This window comes from Sus scrofa, chromosome 3, assembly GCF_054392235.1.
Source record: "Sus scrofa isolate SSC_HxYL_T2T_F1_AM1 chromosome 3, Sscrofa_HxYL_maternal_Yorkshire_Landrace_v2.0, whole genome shotgun sequence".
NCBI classification, from domain to species: Eukaryota; Metazoa; Chordata; class Mammalia; order Artiodactyla; family Suidae; genus Sus; species Sus scrofa.
Genome location: NC_139385.1, coordinates 110165841 through 110190909, shown reverse-complemented (window position 1 = coordinate 110190909; position 25069 = coordinate 110165841). Strand labels below are relative to the sequence as shown.

Sequence of the window (25069 nt, the reverse complement as noted above, 5' to 3'; positions counted from 1 at the left end):
AAAAGAGTACAGCAATATCAAGCCCATTCTAAAAGAAATACTAAAAGGACTCCTCTAAATAAAAAAAGAAGTAAGAAGAAATAGGATGGAGAAAATCACAATTGGAAAGTAATCACTATAAGCTAGGATACAGATTTAAAAGGGGGGAAAAAACCTATTTCAAAAGCAATGAAAAACAAAAGGAACAGCAAAAAGATAAATATAAAAATGTCTAAAAAGTACATTAAGATCAAAAAGTATGGGAAAGGAAAGTAAGAAAATCTTTTTTTTTTTTTTTTAAGAATATGTTTGAGTTGGAGTTCCTGTCATGATGCAGTGGAAATGAATCCGACTAGGAACCATGAGGTTGCAGGTTCAATCCCTGGCCTTACTCAGTGGGTTAAGGATCTGGTGTTGCCATGAGCTGTAGTATAGGTTGCAGATGCAGCTCAGATCCTGCGTGGCTGTGGCTGTGACTGCGGCCAGCAACTGTAGCTCCAACTGGACCCCTTACCTGGGAACCTCCATATGCCACAAATGTGGCCCTATGAAGGAAAAAAAAAAAAAAAGAGGACATGTTTGAGTGTATACGATTATCAGGCTAAAGCAAGCAGAAACAGGTTAACATACTTGAAAAACAAAACTACCACAAATCAAAACCAAACAATACAGTCACAAAAATTATAAAGACAAAGACACAAGCATAAAATAAAAGGAAATCATCCAACCAAAAAAAGAGAAAGGAAAAACATAAAATAACTGGAAAACAAGGTTTAATATATATTTATCAATAATTACCTTAAATGGGAGTTTCTGTCGTGGCTCAATGGTTAACGAATCTGACTAGGAACCATGAGGTTGCAGATTCGATCCCTGGACTTGCTCAGTGGGTTAAGGATCCAGCGATGCCATAAGCTGTGGTATAGGTTGCAGATGCGGCTCAGATCCCGCGTTGCTATGGCCCTGACATAGGCTGGCGGCTACAGCTCCGATTAGACCCCTAGCCTGGGAACCTCCATATGCTGCAGGAGCGCCCCAAGAAATGGCAAGAAGACCAAAAAAATAAATAAATAAATAAATAATTACCTTAAACGTCAATGGACTGAGTGGCCAAAAAAAAAAAAAAAAATAGACTGGCAGAGTAGATTAAAAAAAAACAGGAGCCTACATATGCTGCCTACAAGAGGCAAAGAACACATATAAACTGAAAGTGATGGGATGGAAAAAGATATTTCCTGCAAATGGAAAAGACAGGAAAGCAGGAGTTGCAATACTCATCTCAGGCTTTAAAACAAAGGCCAAAAAGACAAAAAGGATCCATTGTTTAATGATAAAAGATCCATTCAAGAAGAGGATATTACACTCATCAATATAGATGCCCCAATATAAAAGCACACAAATACATTAAAAAAAAAATACTAACAGACATAAAAGGAGAAATTGATGGGAATACAAAAATAGTAGGAGACTTTAACACCCCACTCACATATTTGGACAGATCCTCTAGAAAGAAACCCAAAAAGGCAACAGAAATCCTAAATGACATAATAGGAAGAAAAATTAAGCTTAACTGATATTTTCAAGAATTATATCCCAAAAAATTCAGAACATACATTCTTTTCAAGTGCACGTGAACATTCTCAACGACTGACAACATACTGGGGCACAAAACTAAGCTCAACAAATTTAAGAGTATAGAAATTATTTCAAGTATCTTCTCTGACCACAATGGCATGAAACTAGAAATCAACCATAGGGCAAGAAATGAGAAAAAACTGACTACATGGAGACTAAACATGCTATTAAAAAAAACCAATGGGTCAAGAAGGAAATCAAAAGGAAATTAAAAAATACCTCAAGACAAATGATAATGAAAACACAACCATTCAAAATCTATGGGATGCCACAAAAGCACTGCTTTTAGAGGGAAGTTCATAGCAATACAGGCTCTTTCTCAAAAAAAGAAGAAAAATCTCAAATCAAAAACTTAACCCACCACCTAAAAGAATCAGAAAAAGAAGAGCAAACAAAACCTGAAGTCAGAAGCAAGAAAATCATAAAGATCAGAGAGCAAATCATTAAAATAGAGATTCAGAAAAGAAAAGAAAAAAAATTCAATGAAACCAAGAGATGGTTCTTCGAAAGGGTAAACAAAATTGACAAAACTTTGGCCAGACTCATCAAGAAGAGAGAAAGAATGCAAACAAAATAAGAAATGAAAATGGAAAAATCTCAACAGATAACTCAGAAATACAAAAAAACCATAAGAGGATACCATGAACAATTACATACCAATAAACCTGACAACCTAGAAGAAATGGAAAACTTTCTAGAGACATACAGCCCACCAAAACTGAACCAAGAAGAGATAGATCAAATAAACAGACTGATCACTAGAAACAAAATTAAATATGTAATAGAATCACTCCCTACAAACAAAAGTCCAGGACCAGACTGCTTCACAGGTGAATTCTAAAAAACATACAAAGAACTCATACCCATCCTTCTTAAACTTCTTCAAATGGTTGAAGAAAAAGGAACACTCCCAAAGACTTTCCATGAAGCCACCATCACCGTAATACCAAAACCAGACAAGGATACTACCAAAAAAGAAAATTATAGGCCAATGTCTTTGATGACTACAGACACAGAAATTCTCAAAAAAAATTCAGCCAACTGAATCCAACAACACATAAAAAAGATCGTACACCATGACCAAGTGGGATTCATCCCAGGTTCATAAGTTTAGTTCAACAAATGCAAATCAAAGTCATACAAAAAAAAAAGTCGAAAACCACATGATCTCAATAGATGCAGAAAAATCATCTGACAAAATCCAACATCCATTCATGATAAAACTCTCACCAAAGTGGGTATAGAGGGAACATATCTTAATGTAATAAAAGCCATTTATGAGAAACCCACAGCCAATATAATACTCAATAGAGAAAAGCTGAAAGCCTTCCCACTAAAATCTGGAACAAGACAAGGATGCCCACTCTCACCACTTTTATTCAACATAGTTTTGGAAGTCCTAGCCACAGCAATCAGACAAACAAAAGAAATAAAAAGTATCCAAATTGGAAGAGAAGAGGTGAAACTGTCATTCTATGCTGATGACATGATACTACATACAGAAAACCCTAAGGACTCCACACAAAAACTACTTGAACTGATCAATGAATTCAGAAAAGTAGCAGGATACAAGATTAACATTCAGAAATTGGTTGCATTTCTGTATACTAACAATGAAATATTAGAAAAGGAATATAAAAATACAATACCTTTTAAAATCACAGCCCCAAAAATTAAATACCTAGGAATAAACCTGACCAAGGAGGTGACTTATATGCTGAGAATTATAAAACATTAATTAAGGAAATTAAAGAGGATTCAAAGAAATGGAAAAATAGTCCATGCTCCTGGATTGGAAGAATTAACATTGTTAAAATGGCCACATTGCCCAAAACAATCAACAGATTCAATGCAATCCCTATCAAATTACCCTTATCAAATTACCACATTTTTCACAGAACTAGAACAAACAAACAAAAATTTATATGGAACCGTAAAAGATCTAGAATTGTCAAAGTAATCCTGAGAAACAAAAACTAAGCAGGAGGCATTCCCATTGTGGTGCAGTGGTTAACGAATCAGACTAGGAACCATGAGGTTGTAGGTTCGATCCCTGCCCTGCTCTGTGGGTTAAGGACCTGGTGTTGCCGTGAGCTGTGGTGTAGGTTGCAAATGCAGCTTGAATCCCATGTTGCTGTGGCTGTGGCATAGGCCAGTGGTTACAGCTCCGATTAGACCCCTAGCCTGGGAACCTCCATATGCTGCAGGAGCAGCCCTAAAAAAGGCAAAAAGACCAAAAAATTTTTAAAAATAAAGCAGGAGTTCCCGTCGTGGCTCAGTGGTTAATGAATCCGACTTGGAACCATGAGGTTGCCGGTTTGATCCCTGGCCTTGCTCAGTGGGTTAAGGATCCGGTGTTGCCATGAGCTGTGGTATAGGTTGCAGACAAGGCTCGGATCCCGCGTTGCTGTGGCTCTGGCATAGGCTGGTGGCTACAGCTCCGATTCGATCCCTAGCCTGGGAACCTCCATATGCCACAGGAGCGGCCTAGAAAAAGATAAAAAGATGAAAATAAATAAATAAATAAATAAATAAATAAAGTGGGGGGGTGGGGAGGAGATTAAACAAGCACAGATGAAAAACACAATAACCTAAATGAAATATTCACTAGAAGGAATCAATAGCATAATACAGGAGGCAGAAAAAGAAAGAAGTGAGGTGGAAGACAAACTGGTGGAAATCACTGACATGGAACTGGATAAAGAAAAGAGAATGAGGAAGTTCCCATTGTGGCTTAGTGGTACCAAGAGTGCTTAGTATCAATGAGAATACGGGTTTGATCCCTGGCCTCGCTCATTGGGTTAAGGATTTGCCGTTGCTGTGAGCTGTGTGGTGTAGGTCACAGACGCAGCTCAGATCTGACGTTGCTGTGGCAGCAGTGTAGGCTGGCAGCTGCAACTCTGATTCAACCCCTAGCCTGGGAACTTCCATATGCCACAGATGTGGCCCTAAAGAAGCAAAAGAAAAAGAAAGAAAGAAAGAAAAAAAAAGAATGAAAAGAAATGAGGACAATCTTAAAAAACTCTGGAACAACTTTGAACACACCAACATTTGCATTATAGGGGTACCAGAAGGACAAGGAAGAGAGAAAGGGCTAAAGAGAATATCTGAAGAGATAATAGCCAAGAACTTCCCTAACAGAGGAAAAGAATCACTCACTCAAATCCAGTAAGCACAACAAACACAATATAGAATAAACCCAAGGAGGAACACCTGGAGACACATATTAATCAAACTGACAAAATTAAAGACAAAGAAAAAATACTGAAAGCAGCTAGGGAAAAGAAACCAACAACATACAAGGGAACCCTGATAAGGTCACTGGCTGATTTTTCAGCAGAAACTCTGCAGGGAATGACCAAAAACTTGAAGGAAACCCTAAACTAAACCAAAAGACAACCCACAGAATGGGAGAAAATACATGCAAATGAAGCAGCTGACACGGGTTTAATCTCCAAAATATATAAACACCTCCTGAAGCTCAATACCAAAAAAACCAAACCACCCCAAAGAAAAATCAGCAGAAGATCTAAACAGACAATTCTCCAAAGAAAATACAAGATGGCCAGAAAACATATAAAAAGATGTTCAACATCACTAATTACTACAGAAATGCAAATCAAAACTACTATGAGGTACCACCTTATACCAGCCAGAATGGCCATCATCAAAAAATCTACCAACAATAAATGCCAGAGAGGGTGTGAAGAAAAAGGAACCCTCTTATACTCTTGGTGGGGATGTAAACTGGTGTAACCAATATGGAAAACAGTATGGAGGTTCCTCAAAAAACTAAAAACAGAACTACCACTGCTGGGCATCTATCCAGAGAAAAATATAATTCAAAAAAATACATGCACCCCACTATTCACTGTGGCATTACTTACAATGGCCAAGACATGAAAGTAACCTAAATGTCTACTGACAGAGGAAAAGATAAAGAAGATGTGGTACATATATAAAATGGAATATTACTCAGCCAAAAAAAGAATAAAATAATACCATTTGCAGCAACATAGATGGACCCAGAGATTATCATACTAGATGAAATTAGACAGTAAAAGATAAACATCATATGATATCACATGTGGAATCTAAAAAAAAAAAAAAGATACAAATGAACTTATTTGCCAAACAGAAACAGACTAACACACTTTGAAAACAAACTTATGATTACCAAAGGGGACAGATAGTAGGTGGAGGGGTAGACTGGGGGTTTGGGACTGGCATATGCACACTGGGGTATATGGAATGACTGGCCAAGGAGGACCTGCTGAATAGCACACAGAACTCTATCCAATATTCCATGATGGTCTATGTGGGAAAAGAATCTGAAAAAGAATGGATGTGTGTACATGTGTAACAGAATCACTCTGTTGTAGAGCAGAAAGCATCACAACATTGTAAATCAACCATGACTCAAGGAAACTTTAAAAAATGAAAAAAAAAAATGCCTTTCATTTTAAGTTTGAATATTGCAAAGAATATAGTTTCTGGCATATTGTAAATAATAGCTTAAACTTTTAAGTCACTCTTATAAATGTACCCATTAGATTGTAAATTTCATTGCAATTTGACACCTACCTTCATCTAGTTTAAAACACAAATGTCTATTTAAGTCAGAAATTTCTTCTTGAACTTGTATCTCCACTACAATCCTCCATCTATAATTTTGCCCCCCAAGTTTTACCATAATGTAACATATTTTTAAGCTTGGAAGTCTTTTTTTTGCTTTTCTGGGCTGCATCTGCAGAATACGGTAGGGGTCAAATCAGAGCTGTAGCTGCTGGCCTATACCACAAGCACAGCAATGCCAGATCCGAGCCACATCTGCAACCTACACCACAGTTCACAGCAATGCCAGATCCTTAACCCACTGAATGAGGCGAGGAATTGAACTCACGCCCTCATGGACACTAGTCAGGTTCTTAACCCACTAAGCCACAATGAGAACTCCTTCAAAGTCTCTTATTGATCACACTTATAATTCTCTGTAATATACTAAATTTGGTTAAATTTCCTATGACCATAAGCTCTAATTGTTTTTAAAAATTTTATCCTAGATTGTAGGATTATGATTGTTGTTAGCCATATTGCAAAACAACAAAATATAAATACTGATTATTAAACATGAGCAAAATTTCACTAGAAATGCATCCTGATTACAGAGAGAGTGTGGGTTCCTATCTCCACGGATGAATCCTGCTTCCTGTTAAGGCAGTTTCAGCACCAACTGCATTCCTGTTTTTCATTTTTATAGACACTGAGCCCTGAGAAACCTTGTTCTCATAAATAAATAGATGGCAATGGAAGTTCGGTAATAGCAACATCTCTGAATTACTTGAACTCCCAACCTGTACACCAAAGTGATGCAGTAACCTATTATCGAAATTATTTTTAATGATCAACTAACAGCTCAACTGCTTCCTCCTTCAATTTTGTTAAAAGCACTTAGAAAACTTTTAAATTGTAAAAGAATTTGTTCCCCCTAATCATTAGAGTCATATTCTCAACAGTTATATTTAGAATTATCCCTATGGCATCCCAGAGAGCAGGGCAGCACATCTTGGTCCTGACCTGAATGGGTGAGGGTTTGCTCTCCTTTTGTAGATTGGAAAAGGATTTAAGGGGCCCCTTAAGCTAGGTGTATTCTCAGGCAGCTCAGCTTTAGGAAGTATTGTGGAAGCTGAGATCTAAAAACTGATTCCCTTAAAACTATCCTTGCTTGGGTACTCCATGGAGTCTTCCTACCCCCAGGGCTATGTGAGCTCAGACCACTGTGGTGAAAACTAACCACTGACCTGGAAGCAGTGAGGAGAGTGACTGTCCCTCCACTGACAGCATCTCATCCAGACAGCACTGACAAGGAGGATGGTCCTCTTGAGTAAACAATCCAACCTGGCAAGGGTTCAAAGTACCATAATAATAATCCTAACTAGGAACACGGTGAAAGACTCTGAGCCTTCAGTGAAGACCCAGGAACAGGCCACCCTGAGCTCCTTCACTGCATCTCCCCACACAGGCTGGCACCAAACAGGCGATTGGCCCAGTGGGGGACACCTGACCCAAAAGGGGCCAATGATAGTCTCTCTCCTGGTTTTGGTGGCTAGACAACCATTTCCAGAGATTAACTCTGTTTCTGTGGACCAGCTTCAACAGCTGCACAGCCAAGAGAAGGACAGAAAGGACAGTCACCTTGGTCCCAAAGATAGGCCTTGTGAGGCCCAGCTCTATTAAGATTCCAGAAAGGCCCCCTTTCTTCACTGGCTGGTTTTAATAAATTTCTAGAGATTTGCAATCAGAAGATGTTGGGCTCAAACAGGAATCAGTAGAACCTGTTTCTGAGGAAGTCAGCCTGATGGACGAATAACATTTACAGCATTATCAAAAAGCACCTGGGTTTAAATAGGGCAAGAATATGATTAGATAGTTCACAAAAAGGAAATATAACTTACCTTTAAAAATGAAAAGATTTAAAATATTTTAAATATAAATTTTAAATTAAAGAAAGATATTCAACATCACTAAGTACATTGGAAAAGCAATTTAAACCAAAGAAATCTTATCACTTAACAGACTGACAAAAGGGAGGACTGTTGCAAGACATGTTTCTTTGAAAACTCCGTCTAGTCCTTCTTTACTTTATCCCATCTTCTTGTCCTACTTTATCCCATCTTCCTGCTTGGAAAAACAATCACTGTGCTGGTAAATGACTTAAGCTTAAGAACAAAGATCTAAAGGCATAAGTGACTTAAGCTTAAGAACTGTTATGTGCCTAGAGGTCAGAGTAAGAGCTTAACCTTTTACCACCTAAGTGGCTTTTTAAATAGTAAAAGAACTTATATAATAAATAAACCCTGTATCATCCACCCATGGCCACTCCTCACTTGATCTCATCTAAAGAGCACAATAAAAGCAGTGTGGTTTCTTGAGGCAGGGCTCTTTGGTCCCTGAGACCTTGAGTCCCCCAAAGGTGCCCACCTTTACTTAAGATAAATGTCTCTGTGTCTTGTTTTATGTTACCTTTTTTTTCCTTAAGTTCCACAGCACCCATTCTTCAGCCCCATCCTGCTGAGCTGGTCTCGGCAGAGGACGAACGGGCACCCTCATCATGGCTAAACACAACTTACGTCAGCATCATCTCTTGTAATGAGGAACAGCTATCAAAGTTGGAGATGCACATTCTCTTTGCTTTAAAAGTCTCACCTCTAGAAATTATTCTACAAATACTGAGCAATATGTAACATGATGTATAAAGAAGGTTATACATTTAAGGCAATGTTTACAGAAGCAAAAAATTTAAATCACCAAAAGGAGACTAAAGAAACTATAATGTATTCATAAAATGAAACACAATTCAGAAAAATGAGATCGAGAATAATCTCCCAACTATTTGAGAAGTAGGAATGTATAGTACCAGCTAGGCAAAAATAAAATGTTCAGAGAAGGAAAATGCATCTATATATAAACGAATGGAACATACCTGAAAGTCAGCAGAAGAAACTGGAATGGAGAAAATACAAGGTAAACATGGAAATCATCCTATGTCAGAAAGTAATGCCCAGGAATTCCCATCATGGCTCAGCAAAGACGAATCTAACTAATATCCATAAGAATGTAGGTTCAATCCCTGGCCTCGCTCAGTGGGTTAAGGATCCAGAATTGCTGTGAGCTGTGGTGTAGGTTGCCAGTGCAGTTTGGATCTGACGTGGCTGTGGCTGTGGTGTAGGCCAGCGGCTGCAGCTCCAATTCAACCCCTAGCCTGGGAACCTCCATATGCTGAGGGTAAGGCTCTAAAATAAAAGTAATGCTCAAAGACTGATAGGGGCACATCAGCAAGACACAGAAGCCAAATTTCAGCCGAATTTGAGAATCAGCATGAATAATGACACAGCTGTTCATTACACTGAATGAGAAAATTACACTAAAACCCCTTAAAAGGGGAGTACCCTTTACTGAAATATGTCAACAATGTAGGAGGAATGAGAGACAATCACTTTTTTACAACCACTGTAGTAATAAATGCTTCAGTCAAGAATCACCAATGAACACTTCACTGACTGCCAAACTACTGAGGACACAACAGTCCCAATCTAAACATGACCCCACAGACTGCTTACTAATTACAAAGGGGAAAGGGTATCTTTCTAAGGGAGAAACCTGGTAGACAACATTAATTAACCAACTTCAAACCTCTAATAACGGGACAAACTGGTATCAAGAGCTGCCTGACAAAATAAGGATACAACATACTATGTTGAAGAATTCCTGACAAAAATGCTTAACCTGAATCCTGCCATGAGGAGATAGTTCCAAGGTGAAGAACATTTTACAACACCCTGCCCTGCGTGGCAAATAGGGCAGTGTCACAAAGAACACTGCAGACGGTTCTGGATAGAAGGAGACTAAAGGGATGTGACGAATTAATGCAGTGTGTGACCCCTGAGTGGATCATGCACCCAAAACAAAAGCAAAAACCACCTGTAATTTCTGGTGGGAATGTAAAAACTGGAAGAGACGATCTGCAAACAGTTTGCCAGTTCCTCAAAAAGTCTGGCATGGAGTTACCATATGACCCAGCAATTTCAATCCTAGGTATATATCCAAGAGAAATGGAAACATATGTCCATACAAAAACTTGTACACCAATGTGAAAGAAGCATAATAGCGTTTAAGTCAAAAGTTGGGAATACCCCAAATATCCATTAACTGATGAATGGACAAACAAAATGTAGTATATCTACACAATGGAATATTATTTAGCCATAAAAAGGAAAGAAGTATTAATATATACTACAAATGGATGAACCTGGAAGTCATCACACTGAGAGAAGTTCAACACAGAAGATCACATATGATATGACTGTATTTATACAAAATGTCCAAAAAAGAAAACAGATTAGTGGTTACCTAGGGCTAGGTAGTGGGGGGAGAGAAGGAAGATGACTGCTAATGGGCAGAGTTTCCTTTTAGGGTCATGAAAAAAAATTTTTTTTTTTTGTCTTTTGTCTTTTTGTCTGTTGTTGTTGTTGCTGTTGTTGCTATTTCTTGGGCCGCTCCCGCGGCATATGGAGGTTCCCAGGCTAGGGGTTGAATCGGAGCTGTAGCCACCAGCCTACGCCAGAGCCACAGCAACGCGGGATCCGAGCCGCGTCTGCGACCTACACCACAGCTCATGGCAACGCCGGATCGTTAACCCACTGAGCAAGGGCAGGGACCAAACCCACAACCTCATGGTTCCTAGTCGGATTCGTTAACCACTGCGCCACGACGGGAACTCCCCATGAAAATGTTTTAAACTGAGTGTGGCAATGGCTGCACAACTTCTTTCAATGGTTAAAAAAAAAAAAATCACTGACTTGTACACTTTGCATAAGTGAGTTGGAGTTCCCATTGTGGCTCAGCAGGTTAAGAACCCAACACTGCCTCTGTGAGGATGCAGGTTCAATCCCTGACCTCACTTGGTGGGTTAAGGATCTGGTTTGGATCCAGTGTTGCTGTGGCTGTGACACAGGACTGCACCTGCACCTCCAAACTGACTTCTAGCATGGGAATGTCCATGTGCCACTCTTGTGGCTGTAAAAAGAAAAATAAAAAATAAGTAGCTGAATGTTGGTATGTGGATTATATCCCAATAAAGCTGTTATTTTTAGGATGTTCCCTTGTGCTACAGCAGGTTAAGTATTCAGTGTCGCCTCAGCTGTGGCACAGGCTGCAACTGCAGCACGGGTTTATTCCTGGCCCAGGAATTTCCACATGCTGCAGGTGCCAGTTATTTTCAAAAACCCAACTATAAAGGACATACTGGGATACCTGGGATATAATTATTGTGATAGACTATTTATTAGAGAGCAGTATTGTTATCAGTATTAAATTGAGCACAATAACTGTATCATGACTATGAAGGAAAACGTCCCTGTTCTTAGGAGATAGTGGCTAGTGTATTTATGGTTGAATTACCATAATTCCATAGCTTAATCTTAAACAATCCAGGAGAAACCAGGCATGTGTGTGTATACACATTCACTGTGTGCCTGTGTTTGGGAGAGAGCAAGAAAAAGCAAAGAGGAGCAAAAATACTGAAAACTGGTAATCTAAGTGAAGAACATACAGGTACATATTGGAAAATTTTTACAATCTTTCTGTAGTCTAAAATTTCTCAAAATAAAAACTTGGGGGAAATAACAGGAAAGAATAAAGTTTAGAACTGTACAGACAAGTAAGGGCTTCCTAGCCTGTGAGAATGCTACTGAGTATTTTAAAAAACACACCACATTTTATCCTCTTAAGGATAAGAGGCTTCTGTTAATTGCTATGGCAAGATACAAACCACCAATTATGTAATAAAATTCTACCTTTTTTCAGCATTAACATGGGGTATGTGACGTCTACCAATTGTGACAACTCAGGAAATTACTGTCTAAATGAACTGTGTGTTACAGGCACATTTCACTGAGGGGCAAGCCAGTTTCTTATAAGGAACTATATGGTAATCATGAAGATGCCATTCGCTTCCTACTACTTGACTCTAAGAAAACAGTTTATAAAGATTATCTCTTGTCTAATTAAAAAGAAAGAAATTAGATTCACGTTTAAGATTCCTCTGTTGTGTTCTAAAATTATTTTGAAAGCTTGTTCAAAAAGACTTCAAACTTGAGATTTTTTTTTCATTCATGTATTTATTCCACAATTAAAATAAATCATAATTTAAAGCCATAACATTTTTAAAAGGTAAAGGAGAATCTGTGTCGGAGCTGAATTAATAGGACAGACACTGGTCTAAAGCGCAACACTAAACAGGTGTTCTCTGTTCCCATGGCGGAATAAATACATAAAAATCACACATAAAATTTCACTAAAGATCTGAGATGGTGCAAATAACCCTTTTAAACGAACTGCCCAATGAACAGAGGCGGGCTGCAAATAATTTCTATTAACATTTTACAGCAAGATGGAAAAATCCCTAAGGTGACCACTAATTCTCATTTCATGAGCCTGGCCTTGGCTTCTGTCTTCCTTCCTCAGTCACATCCAAATCCAGAAAGGCTTCTGCACCCCACGCTCAAAACTCCACCATAAGTCCCTAAGGACCTTAGCACAGACTGCTGTTAATGAGCCTGTGTGCAACCTTCATTCAGAACCTCCAGGGAAATCAGAAGCCCAAAATCGGAGAGCAGCAGCATTTCTTTAAACAACAGTTTTTTAACTTTTGAATGAGCTCTCATAGGCTAAGTGCATTTAATAAACAAACCAAAATATTGTCTTAATATCTTTGTTTTTTTTTAAAGATGTTAAATAGGCCATTCATGTAAAAAAAAAAAACCAAGGAAACAATTGTACAGAAATAATGAAAAATAAAAATTCAAAGGATTTACTGCCAAAAAGCAAACGAGTCCTCTGCAGGCTAACTCATTTGTTTCTGGGCTGTGATGCCATGTAGAGGGCAATCAGGCAGTAGATGGTCCCTCCCACTGTCAGCGCCATGGTGGTCCGGTAAAGCATTTGGTCAGGCAGGCCTCGTTTCAGGTGGATGGGCACACCGTCGGTTCTCTTGAAAGAAAGAATTATCAAGGACATGGTGGATAAGAAAAAGATTTCACAATTTAGGCTAATGTAGAACAAATGCCTCTACTTTACAACTAATCCATCAACCCACCACAATGGAAAAAGCCCTAATCCACTAGAATGCTAACTGAAATACTGGTATATTTTCTTACAAATGTAGCTACAGTCTCTAAGTCCAAAGTCATTCTCCAAAATGCAGCCTCAGGACATGCACACAACAAATTCCAAAATTCTAAGGAATTCATCATATATTGCTTAATTACAAAAGGAGCATTGGTGAATTTTCTTTAAAGGTAATCAGAAGCTAATCAAAGACCTGTAGGCACAAGAAATGCTCTACAGTTAGTCCAACTTCTGATCATCAGTGGATGAAGTCTGAGCACACCAGGTCAATTAATAGGTTTTAAGTCCATTTTATATACAACTACCTTCTTTCTGTTAAGCTGCTAAACCCCTATTAATAATGAGACTCCATAAAATTTTTAATCCATTATTTTGCAGTCTCCAAAATCCCTCCCCACTGCAACTCAAAACCCCAAATGCCCACTCAAGTCTTACTTATCAGACAAAAAGAGATTAAATTGATCAAAAGTCCTCAAGCCGGTCCTGAATCTGGACATATTTCTGAAGAGGGGGAAGCTACCTTCCAGCAACAGCAGTACGAGCTATTGCTACTCCCACGACGCCTGAGATGTAGTCGGATCACTGACCTCTCAATTATCTGTATGCAGATTAACATTAATAATATTTTAAAGTCCAATTCTGGTTTCTCTCTGCTGATCAGCAAACCCAAGAAAGCCTCCTCCACTTCTAGTAACATGAATTTTAATATCAAGCAAACAAAAAACAATTACAAGAAAACTCATTGCCCAAAGTTACTGCTTGTGTCCCAAAGCCAAATATATACTGGACTGTAAGTGTTAGTATACATTATACATGCTACTGCTTCCGCCACCCAATGGATGATCAACAACTACATATGCAATTTGAAAACCTGCATATCCTTAAACACTGATGAGGAAGTTAATCACTCTACCTTCTTCATCAGTTTCTGCCTACATTAAGTTCTACAAGTGCATGGCTCAAACTAAAATCAGAAGAATTCTTTTTAAAGAGAAAGAGGGAAGTGGGTGACAAACTAGATTAAGACACAGTTTCATAGTTTTGGTTGTTGTTGTTCCTATTGTTTTGTTGCTGGTTTTGTTTGTTTGTTTTTGGCTGCACCTGCCATAGCAGTGACAACGCCAAGTCCTTGACCACCAGGCCACCAGGGTACTCCCATAGGGTTTTTTCAAGCCTATTTACTTCACAGCCTTCACTATTCTAGAGTTTCTTCTCTCACCTGGAAAAACTTTTGCAGCTCTGGAACTTTGTTTTTCCCGGCATAATCATATGCAGTAGAACTGGAACTCAGTTTAGTTGGTGTGGCAAATATGATAGGTGGTGCTTCTGTGGAAACCAGAGGCCTTAATCCCTGAAGAAAAAAGGAAAAGGTCAAGTTGAAAGTATGTCTGGGCATCTAAACAAACCTTTCCAGGAGCAAGTAGTCTGGAATAATGGAGGTAATCATTCCAACACACACAAAAAGGAAAGTTTCTCCAACTCTGCATTACCAAACATTTAAGTTTAAAGTCCTTAAATGTTCAACCAAACACCCTAGCCCACATTCCCAGAGCAAACCCAGTCAAGAGCTCTCCTGCTGCTCAGTCATATGGGTACAGAGATATTTCTGGAAGTCACATCACAATGGCTGCCCAAGGAGAACCAATCCAGTTCAAATTTGTATTGGCTGGTGATGGTGGTACAGGAAAAACCACATTCATGAAATGTTATCTGACTGGTGAATCTGACAAGTACACAGCTACCTTGGGTGTTGAGGTCCATCCCCTTGTGCTGCATACCAAAAGAGGATCTATTCAGTTCAGTGTATGGGATACAGCTGGTCAGGAGGACTCTGGTGTCCTGAGAGATGGCTATTATATCCAAGCTCAATGTGCCATTATAATGTTTGATGTAACATCTAACGTTGAGTGTTACTTACAAGAATATGCCTGACTGGCACAGTGATTTGTACAAGTATGTGAAAACATCCCCATCCTGTTGTGTGGCAACAAAGTGTACAGATATTAAGGACAGAAAGGTTAAGGCAAAGTCAATCGTCTTCTACCAAAAGAACCTTCAGTACTATTTCTGCCAAAAGCAAGTACAACTGTGAAAAGCCCTTCCCCTGGCTTACTAGAAAACTGATCAGAGACCCTAACCTGGAGTTTATCGCCCTACCTGCTTCCCCGCTGCCAGAGGTGGTCATGGATCTAGACTTGGCAGGGCAATATGAGCAAAATCTAGAGGTAACTTAGACACCTGCTTTTCCAGATAAAGATGATGACCATGAGAAAATGAAGCGGGAGACCAGCATCAGAAGTCTAATCTTATAGGCAACTGTCCTGTGATGTCAGTGGTATTATTATAGCTAAGCAGAACATGTGCTTAATCTTTGGGATGCTGAAGGAGATGAATGGCCTTCAAAGTGAATGTGTTAAAAAAAAAAAAAAGAAAAGAAAAAAACTTTCATTTTTTGGCTGCATATTTAGCTGTTTAGGAACACAGATTCTTTTCCTTCTTGAGTTTCAAATGTAAGAACATTATAGTCACATCACAATATTCAGTGCTAAAAATCTTGTTTGTTACTGTCATTCCCATTCTTTTTACTTAGAATCCAAATAAAGCTGTATTTCAAATATGTAAGCAGGTAAACAAATTCCTTGTTCCATTCCTTGTTTAAATGAGCACTTTAAAACCATTAACAGGGAGGGATTCCCCTGCAGCGCAGCAGGTTAAGGATGTGGTGTGGTCACTGCAGTGGCTTGGGTTGCTGCTGTGACACAGATTTAATCCTTGACCTGGAAATTTCCACATACCACAGGCGAAGCTAAACAAACAAACAAACAAAAAACCCAAACTACTAGCAGGGAAAATTGTGCCGTGTTACTATTTGAATTGCCTTTGCTATTACCACTAAATTTGAAGTCTATTAGGTTAAATTCTAATTTTCTGTACATTTGGATGATTTTGGACAAACAAAATGACAGGTCAAGAGTATTGTAAGTGCTAAAATAATACCTACCCCACACCTGCCTTTTGGCATAGGTAGTGTCACCAAGGGAAGAGCCTGTTTGAGATTTATATGACCTGTCAGAATATAAGTGGTATGTGGTTTAGATATTTCAAATACGTTTCTTAAGAATTAGGCATTCCAGGAGTTGCCTGGTGGCACAGCAGGTTAAGGATCTGGTATTGTCACTGCCCCCAGGAACTTCTACATGCTGCAAGCACAGCCAAAAAAAAAAAAAAAAAAAAAGAAAGAATTAGGAGTTTCCCTGGTGGCTCAACAGGTTAAGGACCCAACACTGACTCTGTGAGAGGTGGTCGTTTAAAAAAAAAATCAGAGTTGCTTTTATGACAAAAGTAACACGTTCTAATGTAGAGCTTTTCAAAGTCCAATGAAACCATTAAATGGCTGCAGGAACTGGAGGAACATCTCATCTATTAAAAATGAATATAAATTATGCATTCATTTGCTTTTTGTTTTAATGTTACATGTTTAAAGTTGGTATTCTAGGAAGATGTTCCATGTTTACCTGCTGTTTTCAAGTAGTCCCAAGCTTTCAACATATCAAAGTTTAAGGATTTCATTGGACACACCACAGCTTTGATGATTTTTCTCCCCCCAACCAATTTTTGTGGGCAGTGCAAGGACACAAAACAATAGGATGCTGCAACAGAAAAGTAGAGCTTAGAGTGGCTTCTCAGTGATATGAAGCAGATTTTAACACCTTTATTAAACATTTATCTTTGTATGGTTTCCACATGTAAAAATGAACTGAGTCAGTCTTGCCTGAGGCTGATCCCATCGACATCATACTGAAGCAAGTAGAAATCTTAAAAATATTTTGTTCATGTAGATACTACTGTACTACAGTTCAGATTACCAAAGTTCTTTAGAAAACCCATTACTCTTAAATGATTACTTTCCTATCTAAAAAGAAGGTATATAAGGATAACTTTTAACTATATGGGAAAATGAGAGGAGGAAGACAACAAGATGGCAGAGCAGAAGGACTTGAGTTCACCTCCTTTCACGAAAACACAAAGTCACAAATAACCGCTAAACAACCATCAACAAAAAAGACCAAAACCTAACAAAAGGAATATTGTACGCTCAAAAACAAAGAAGCAACCACAATGAAATGACAGGAGGGACTCTTTCATGATACAATCAAATTCCATACTCATGGGGTGGGCAACCCACAAACTGGAAAATAATTATATCACAGAGGTCTTCCTACAGGAGTGAAAGTTCTGAGCCCCACATCAAGTTCCCCAGCCTAGGGTTCTGGCCTCAAGGAGCCCCCAGAGCACCTGGCTTTGAAGGGGGCTCAAGTGAAAGAGCTCCACAGGACTGAGGGAAACAGAGACTCCATTCTCAGAGGGAATATATAAGATCCCATGTGCACTGAAGGGGGCTCAAGTGAAAGAGCTCCACAGGACTGAGGGAAACAGAGACTCCATTCTCAGAGGGAATATATAAGATCCCATGTGCACTGGGACCCAAGGCAAAGCAGTTTTTGACTCCACAGGAGCCTGGGTCAGACCTGCCTGTGGGCCTTTGAGGGTCTCCTAGAAAGGTAGGGATCAGCAGTAGCTGACTGTGGCAGCAAGGACACACGTGGCAAAGCCGTAGTGACAAATCCTCAGAACGAGCTCCCCAACAGCCTGCAGGCTCCAGTGCTGGGATGCCTCATTCCAAATGACCAATAGAGTAGGAACGCAGCTCCACCCATCAGCAGACAAGCTGTGTAAAGTCCTCCTGAGCTCACAGCTGCCTCTAAACACACCACTTGACACAGCATTGCCACAAGAGAGAAAAGACTCAGCTCCACCCACCAGTGGGCAGGCACCAGTCCCTCCCACCAGGAAGCCTGCACAAGATCAAAGATTAACCTCACCCACCAGGGAGCACACACCAGAAGCAAGTGGAAGCATGATACTGCAGCCTGAGGAATAGAGAACACAGAAACAGGAAGTTAGAGAAAATGAGATGACAGCAAAATATGTACTAGATGAAAGAACAAGGGGAAAAAAAAAAAGCTGAAGAACAACTAAGTGAAGTGGAGATAGGCCACCTATCTAAAAAAGAATTCAGATCAAGATAGTAAATATGATCCAAGGTCTCAAAAAAAGGATAGAGGCATGAACTGAAAAGATACAAGAAATGTTTAACAGAGAGCTGAAAGATTTAAAGAACAAATGGAGATGAACAATGTAATAACTGAAATATAAAATACACTGTAAGGAATCAATAGCAAAATAAATGAGACAAAAGAACAAATAAGGCAGCTGGAAGACAGACTGGTGGAAATCACTGGCACAAAACAAGAAGATGAGAAGACATGAGGACAGTCTAAGAGGCCTCTTGGACAACATTTAACACACCAACATTTGTATTATAAGGGTCCCAGGATACGGAGGGAGAGAGAATGGGCCTGAGCAAATATTTGAAGAGATAATAGTTGAAAAGATCTTTAACATGGAAAAGGAAAGGAAACACTCAAGTTCAGGAAGTGCAGAGACTCCTAACCAGATAAATTCAAGGAAGAACACACCAAGGCATATATTAATCGAATTGACAAAAATTAAAGACAGAGAAAATATTAAAAGCAACAAGGGAAAGGCAACAAATAACATACAAGAGAACCTCCATAAGGTTATCAACTGATTTTAAAGGAGAAAAACTGTGCCAGAAGGGAATGGCACAATATATTTAGTGATCAAAGGGGGGAAAAAAACCTACAATCAAGAATAGTCTACCCAGCAAAGCTCTCATTCAGATTTAACAGAGAAAGCAAAAGCTTTACAGACAAGCAAAAAATAAAAGTATTTGGCATCACCAAAACAGCTAAAGGATCTTCTCTTAAATGAAAAAGAAAAGGACACAACTAGAAGCAAGAAAATTATGAATGGGAAAGCTCACTGGTAAGGGCAAACATACAGTAAAAACATCTCTATTTGTAGAAAAACATTCTACGTGTGTTTACAAAAACATCTACACATCTACAAATATGGTATCAAAACCAGCAACAGTGGAAAGAGGAGACTGCAAATGCAGGATATTGGAGATGCACTTGGAATTAAGAGACCAGCAACTTAAAACAATTTTGTATGTGTGTATTTGTGTGTGTACATAGACTCCTATATCAAAATCCCATGGAAATCAAACCAAAAATCTACAATAAATACACATACAGTTAAAAAAAAAAAAAAAAAAAAGCCAAACACAACACTAAAAAGACATCAAGGGAGTTTCATTGTGGCTCAGTGGTAACAAACCCAACTAGTACCCATGAGGACACAAGTTCAAACTCTGGCCTCACTCTGTGGGTTAAGGGTCTGGCATTGCTATGAGCTATGGTCTAAGTCACAGATATGCCTCAGATCTGGTGTTGCTGTGGCTGTGGTGTAGGCCAGCAGCTACAGCTCCAATTCGACCACTGGCCTGGGAACTTCCATATGCCATGGGTGTGGCCCTAAAAAGACAGGGAAAAAAAGAAGATGACATCAAATCACAAGGGAACAAAAGAAGAAAGAAAAAAGACCAAGCTCCCATAGTGGTGCAGTGGAAACAAATCTGTCTAGTATCCACGAGGATATAGCTTTGATCTTTGGCCTTGCTCAGTGGATCAGGGATCCAGCATTGCCATGAGCTGTGGTGTAGGTCACAGACACAGCTCGGGTCCCATGTTGCTGTGCCTGTGTTATAGGCCGGCAGCTGTAGCTCTGATTCGACCCCTAGCCTGGGAACTTCCATATGCTGCAGGGACAGCCCTAAAAAGCAAAAAAAGAAAAAGAAAAATGACCAACAAAAACAATCTAAAACAACCAACAAAATGGCGGTAAGAAAATACATATCGATAATGTAAATGGATTAAATGCTCCAAACAAAAGACATAGACTGGCTGAATGGATACAAAAATAAGACCCATATATATGCTGTCTACAAAGAGAACCACTTCAGATCTAGGGACACATATAGACTGAAAGTGACAGGATGGAAAAAGGTATTCTATACAAATGGAAATCAAAAGAAAGCTGGAGGAGCAATACTCATATCAGACAAAATACACTTTAAAATAAAGACTGTTACAAGAGACAATGAAAGATTGTTACAAAAGACATAATTATGAACAGATCAATCTAAGAAGATATGACAATTGTAAATATCTACGTGCCCAACAAAGGAGCACCTTGATATATATATAGCAAAAGCTAACAGCCATAAACAGAGAAATCAACAGCAAGACAACTTTTAACATCCCACTTACAAAAATGGACAGATCATTCAGACAGAAAATCAACAAGTAAACATGGACTTTAAATGACAGACTAGATCAGATGGACTTAACTGATATTTATAGAACATTCCATCCAAAAGCAGCTGAATATACATTCTTCTGAAATGCACATGGAACATTCACCAGGGCAGATCACAAGCTAGGCCACAAAGCAACCCTTGGTAAATTTAAGAAAACTGAAGTCATATCAAGCATTTTTTTTCCAGCCACAGCTCTACAAGATCAGAAATCAACTCAAAGGAATAAAAAAATGTAAAATACACAAATACATGGAGGCTAAACAATGTTACTAAATAACCAGTGGATCACTGAAGAAATCAACAAGAAAACCAGGGAGTTCCCCTCATGGCTCAGTGGTTAATAAATCCTATTAGGAACCATGAGGTTGCAGGTTCGATCCCTGGCCACACTCAGATGGTCAAGGATCCCGTGTTGCCATGAGCGGAGCTGTGGCTCAGATCCCACCTGTGTTGCTGTGGCTCTGGGGTAGGTTGGCAGCTACAGCTCCGACTGGATCCCTAGCCTGGGAATCTCCATATGCCACGAGAGCGGCCCTAGAAAAGGCAAAAAGACAGGAGTTCCTGTCGTGGCGCAGTGGTTAATGAATCCGACTAGGAACCATGAGGTTGCGGGTTCAATCCCTGCCCTTGCTCAGTGGGTTAACGATCCAGCGTTGCTGTGAGCTGTGGTGTAGGTTGCAGATGCGGCTCGGATCCCGCGTTGCTGTGGCTCTGGCGTAGGCTGGTGGCTACAGCTCCAATTCGACCCCTAGCCTGGGAACCTCCATATGCTGCAGAAGCGGCCCAAGAAATAGCAACAACAACAACAACAACAACAAAAAAGACAAAAAAAAAAAAAAAAAAGAAAAGGCAAAAAGACCAAAAAAAAAAAAAAATCAATAAAACTAAAACCTGGTTCTTTGAAAAAGTAAACAAAATTGATAAACCCTTAGACAGATTCATCAAGAAAAAAAGGAAGAGGGACTCAGATCAATAAAATTAGAAGTGAAAAAGAAGGTACAACCAACGCCGCAAAAATACAAAGGATTTTAAGAGACTACTACAAGCAACTACATGCCAATAAAATGTACAACCTAAAAGAAATGGACAAATTCCCAGAAAGGTACAACTTCCAAGACAAAACCAGGAAGAGATAGAAAATATGACTAGAGCAACTGCAAGTACTGATACTGAAACTGTGACTTTAAAACTTCCAAAAGGAGTCCCCTGTTGGCTCAGCAGGTTAAGGATCCAGCATCTAGTTTGATCCCTAGCCTGGAACTTCTGCATGCAAAAAAAAAAAAGAAGCAGCAGCAGCAGCCAACAAAAAAAGTCCAAGACTGGATGGCTTCACAGGCAAATTGTATCTTAACATTTAGAAAACAGTTAACATCTATCCTTCTGAAGTTATTAAAAAAAAAAAAAAAACTACAGAGGAAGAAACTGCATCATCTATTAGGCCACCATTACCCTGATATCAAAACCAGACAAAAATACCACAAAAAAGAAAAGAAAATTACAGGCCAATATTACTCATGAACATAGATGCTAAAATCCTCAACAAAATACTAGCAAAATGAATCCAACAATACATTAAAAGGATCATACACCATGATGAGGTGGGATTTACCCCAGGGATGCAAGGACTTTTCAATACCTACAAATCAATCAGTGTGATACACCAAATTAACAAACTGAAGAATAAAAACCACATGATTGGAGTTCCCGTCGTGGCGCAGTGGTTAACGAATCCGACTGGGAACCATGAGGTTGGGGGTTCGGTCCCTGCCCTTGCTCAGTGGGTTAACGATCTGGCGTTGCCGTGAGCTGTGGTGTAGGTTGCAGACTCGGCTTGGATCCCGCGATGCTGTGGCTCTGGCGTAGGCCGGTGGCTACAGCTCCGATTCGACCCCTAGCCTGGGAACCTCCATATGCCGCGGGAGCGGCCCAAGAAATAGCAATAGCAACAGCAACAACAACAACAACAAAAAGACAAAAGACAAAAAAAAAAAAAAAAAAAAAAAACCACATGATTCTCTCAATAGATGAAGAAAAAGCTTTTCACAAAATTCAACACCCACTTATAATAAAAACCCTCCAGAAAGTAGGCATAGAAGAAACCTACCTCAACATAATGAAGGCCACATATGACAAACCCATAGCTAACATCATATTCAATGGTGAAAAGCTGAAAGCATTTCTTCTAAGATAAGGAACAAGACAAGGATATCCACTATTGCCACTTCCATTCAACATAATTTCGAAAATCCTAGTTACAGCAATCAGGGAAGAAAAAGCAATAAACGGAAGCCATGAGTTCCCTGGTAGCTCAGCAGGTTAAGGATCCAGCACTGTTAGTGCTGTAGCTTGGGTTGCTGCTATGGAACATTCCTAGCCTAGGGACATTTGCATGCTGCAGGCACTGCCAAAATAAAAATTAAAAAAAAGAGAGAGAGAGAGCAGGATCAAGATGGCAGAGGACTAAGATGTGGCACTCAGTTTCTCCCACAAACATGTCAAAAAAACACATCTACATGAAGAACGACTCACAAAGAACATCTACCGAATGTTGGCAGAAGACCTCAGATTTCCGAAAGAAGCAAAAAACCCTCCACATAACTGGACAAAACAAAAGGGAAAAAGAGAAAAATAAAGAAATCAGGACAGGAACAGCACTCCTAAAAGGGAGTTGTGAGAGAGAAAGGAATCCACTCCTTGGGAGCCCACCTAACTGAAGGGGAGATCAGCTAAGACAGAAGAGGAGCCTCAAAGAAAAACACAGCAGCCAGTCAGGGGAGGGCAAATCAGAGAGCCACGCAGACGATTGGTACCACCACTTGGCACGCGATGGCCCGAGACATTCAGGCAGGGCCTGGGTGCCAAGACTCAAGCTATGGAGGTCAGTTCCAGGGAGAAGCAGCAGCCTGGGTGGTGAGCCGTGGGCTCAGGTGAACAGGGGAAGGCCTGGGCCTGCAAGAAAAGCAAGGTGCCATTGGTGGGGAGGGCAAGAGGAGGAGGGGTGAGGCCACCACAGGAACTTCTTTCTCTGCACATGCATAGGCTCTCAGGTGGCAGGGCACCTTCTGCACGAGCTACAGGTCAGGTGTAAACCACTGAGCCATCTCAGATTCCAGAGGTGGGTACAGCTCACCACCACTCAGGGTCCTGTGAAGAGGTACTACCAGTGGTCCTAATCACCTCAGGGGTCACTGCCAGGGAGGGCCCTGCAACAGTCTACCATATATTTCCCTCACCTCCCAGGGAATGTACATGCCCTGCTGTTGCCGCTGCCAAGGGCTTCCCTGAGGGTCACTGCCCATGCCGAGGGCCCTGCAACCAGGTGCCACCTGAAGGCACTGCCCATTGCACCCACCTCCCTGGAAGCACGGGCAGGCCATACACCTTCACCCTCCCTATCAAGGGGATTAACAGACAGCAAGCATCCAAACCAAAAGCAACCCTCATGCCAAAAGCAAAAAACAAACAAAAACAACTGTAAGCCCTCACAACTACCCAGGGCCATTCCCACATATAAATAGCCCTCCAAGACTATAGTAGATAATTGTTTCCCCTAAGTTCTCAGAGTAAGAGAGGTATAACAAAAATAAAGAAGCACAGGAACTATTCCCATTTAAAAGAACAGGAGAATTCCCCTGAAAGAGTAAACAATGAAAAAGACCTCTGCAATCTAACAGATGCTAAATTCAAAAAGGAAGTAATGAAAAGACTGAAGGAATTAAGACTAGATATTGACAATAATGCTGATTACTTTAAAAAGAAACTAGGAACTACAAGGTGGGGTCAAGAAAAATTAGAAAATCATTTGCAGAGACAAAAGCTGAGTTAAAGGTATTGAACAGCAGAGTGAATGATGCAGAGAAACGAGTAAGTGACTTGGAAGATAAAATAATGAAATTCACCCAATAGGGACAGCAAAGAGAGAGCAAAATAAAAAAAAAAAAAATGTAAGCAGTATAAGAGATCCATGGGGTAATACAAAGCATGCCAATCTGTGCATAATAAGGATTCCAGAAGGAGAAGAAAAAGAAAAGGAGATTGAAAATATATTTGAAGAAATTATGGTTGAAAACTTTCCAAATCTAAAGAAGGAAACAGATATGGAGACACAGGAAGCACAGAAGGCCCCAAACAAGATGAACCCAAACAGACCTACAGCAAGACATACTATAATAAAAATGACAAAAGTTAAAGACAAGGGAAGGATTCCAAAGGCAGCAAGAGAAAAACAAAGTACTAATTATAAGGAAACCCCCATAAGACTATCAGGTGATTTCCCTACAGAAACACTATAGCCAGAAGAGGTGGCAAGATATATTCAAAGTTCTAAAAGGGAAAAATCTGCAAACTAGAATACCCAACAAGATCATCATTTAAAATAGAAGGAGAGGAGTTCCCGTAGTGGCGCAGTGGTTAACAAATCTGACTAGGAACCATAAGGTTGCAGGTTCGGTCCCTGCCCTT

General features: G+C 39.7%; 1 protein-coding gene and 1 pseudogene across 5 annotated transcripts in view; one reads left to right on the top strand and one right to left on the bottom strand.

Moving 5' to 3' along the window:
- Nucleotides 1-12273: 12273 nt before the first annotated feature.
- The window catches only part of COX7A2L (cytochrome c oxidase subunit 7A2 like), a 32239-nt gene continuing 19443 nt past the window's right edge, over nt 12274-25069 (bottom strand). The window contains exons 1-5 of one of the 5 annotated variants that reach the window (XM_085019477.1): nt 17782-19898; nt 16304-17692; nt 14522-14653; nt 13823-13900; nt 12274-13164 (exon numbers count right to left, since the gene is read on the bottom strand). In XM_085019477.1, the coding sequence (XP_084875603.1) occupies nt 13024-13164; nt 13823-13900; nt 14522-14653; nt 16304-16324 (372 nt within the window). In that variant the 5' untranslated portion in view covers nt 16325-17692; nt 17782-19898 and the 3' untranslated portion in view covers nt 12274-13023. Of the gene's footprint in view, nt 13165-13822; nt 13901-14521; nt 14654-16303; nt 17693-17781; nt 19899-25069 lie in introns of those variants that run through there. The other 4 variants (XM_085019478.1, XM_005662586.4, XM_085019476.1 and 1 more) reach the window with 4 other exon arrangements.
- LOC146404853 (GTP-binding nuclear protein Ran-like) lies at nt 14926-15932 on the top strand (annotated as a pseudogene).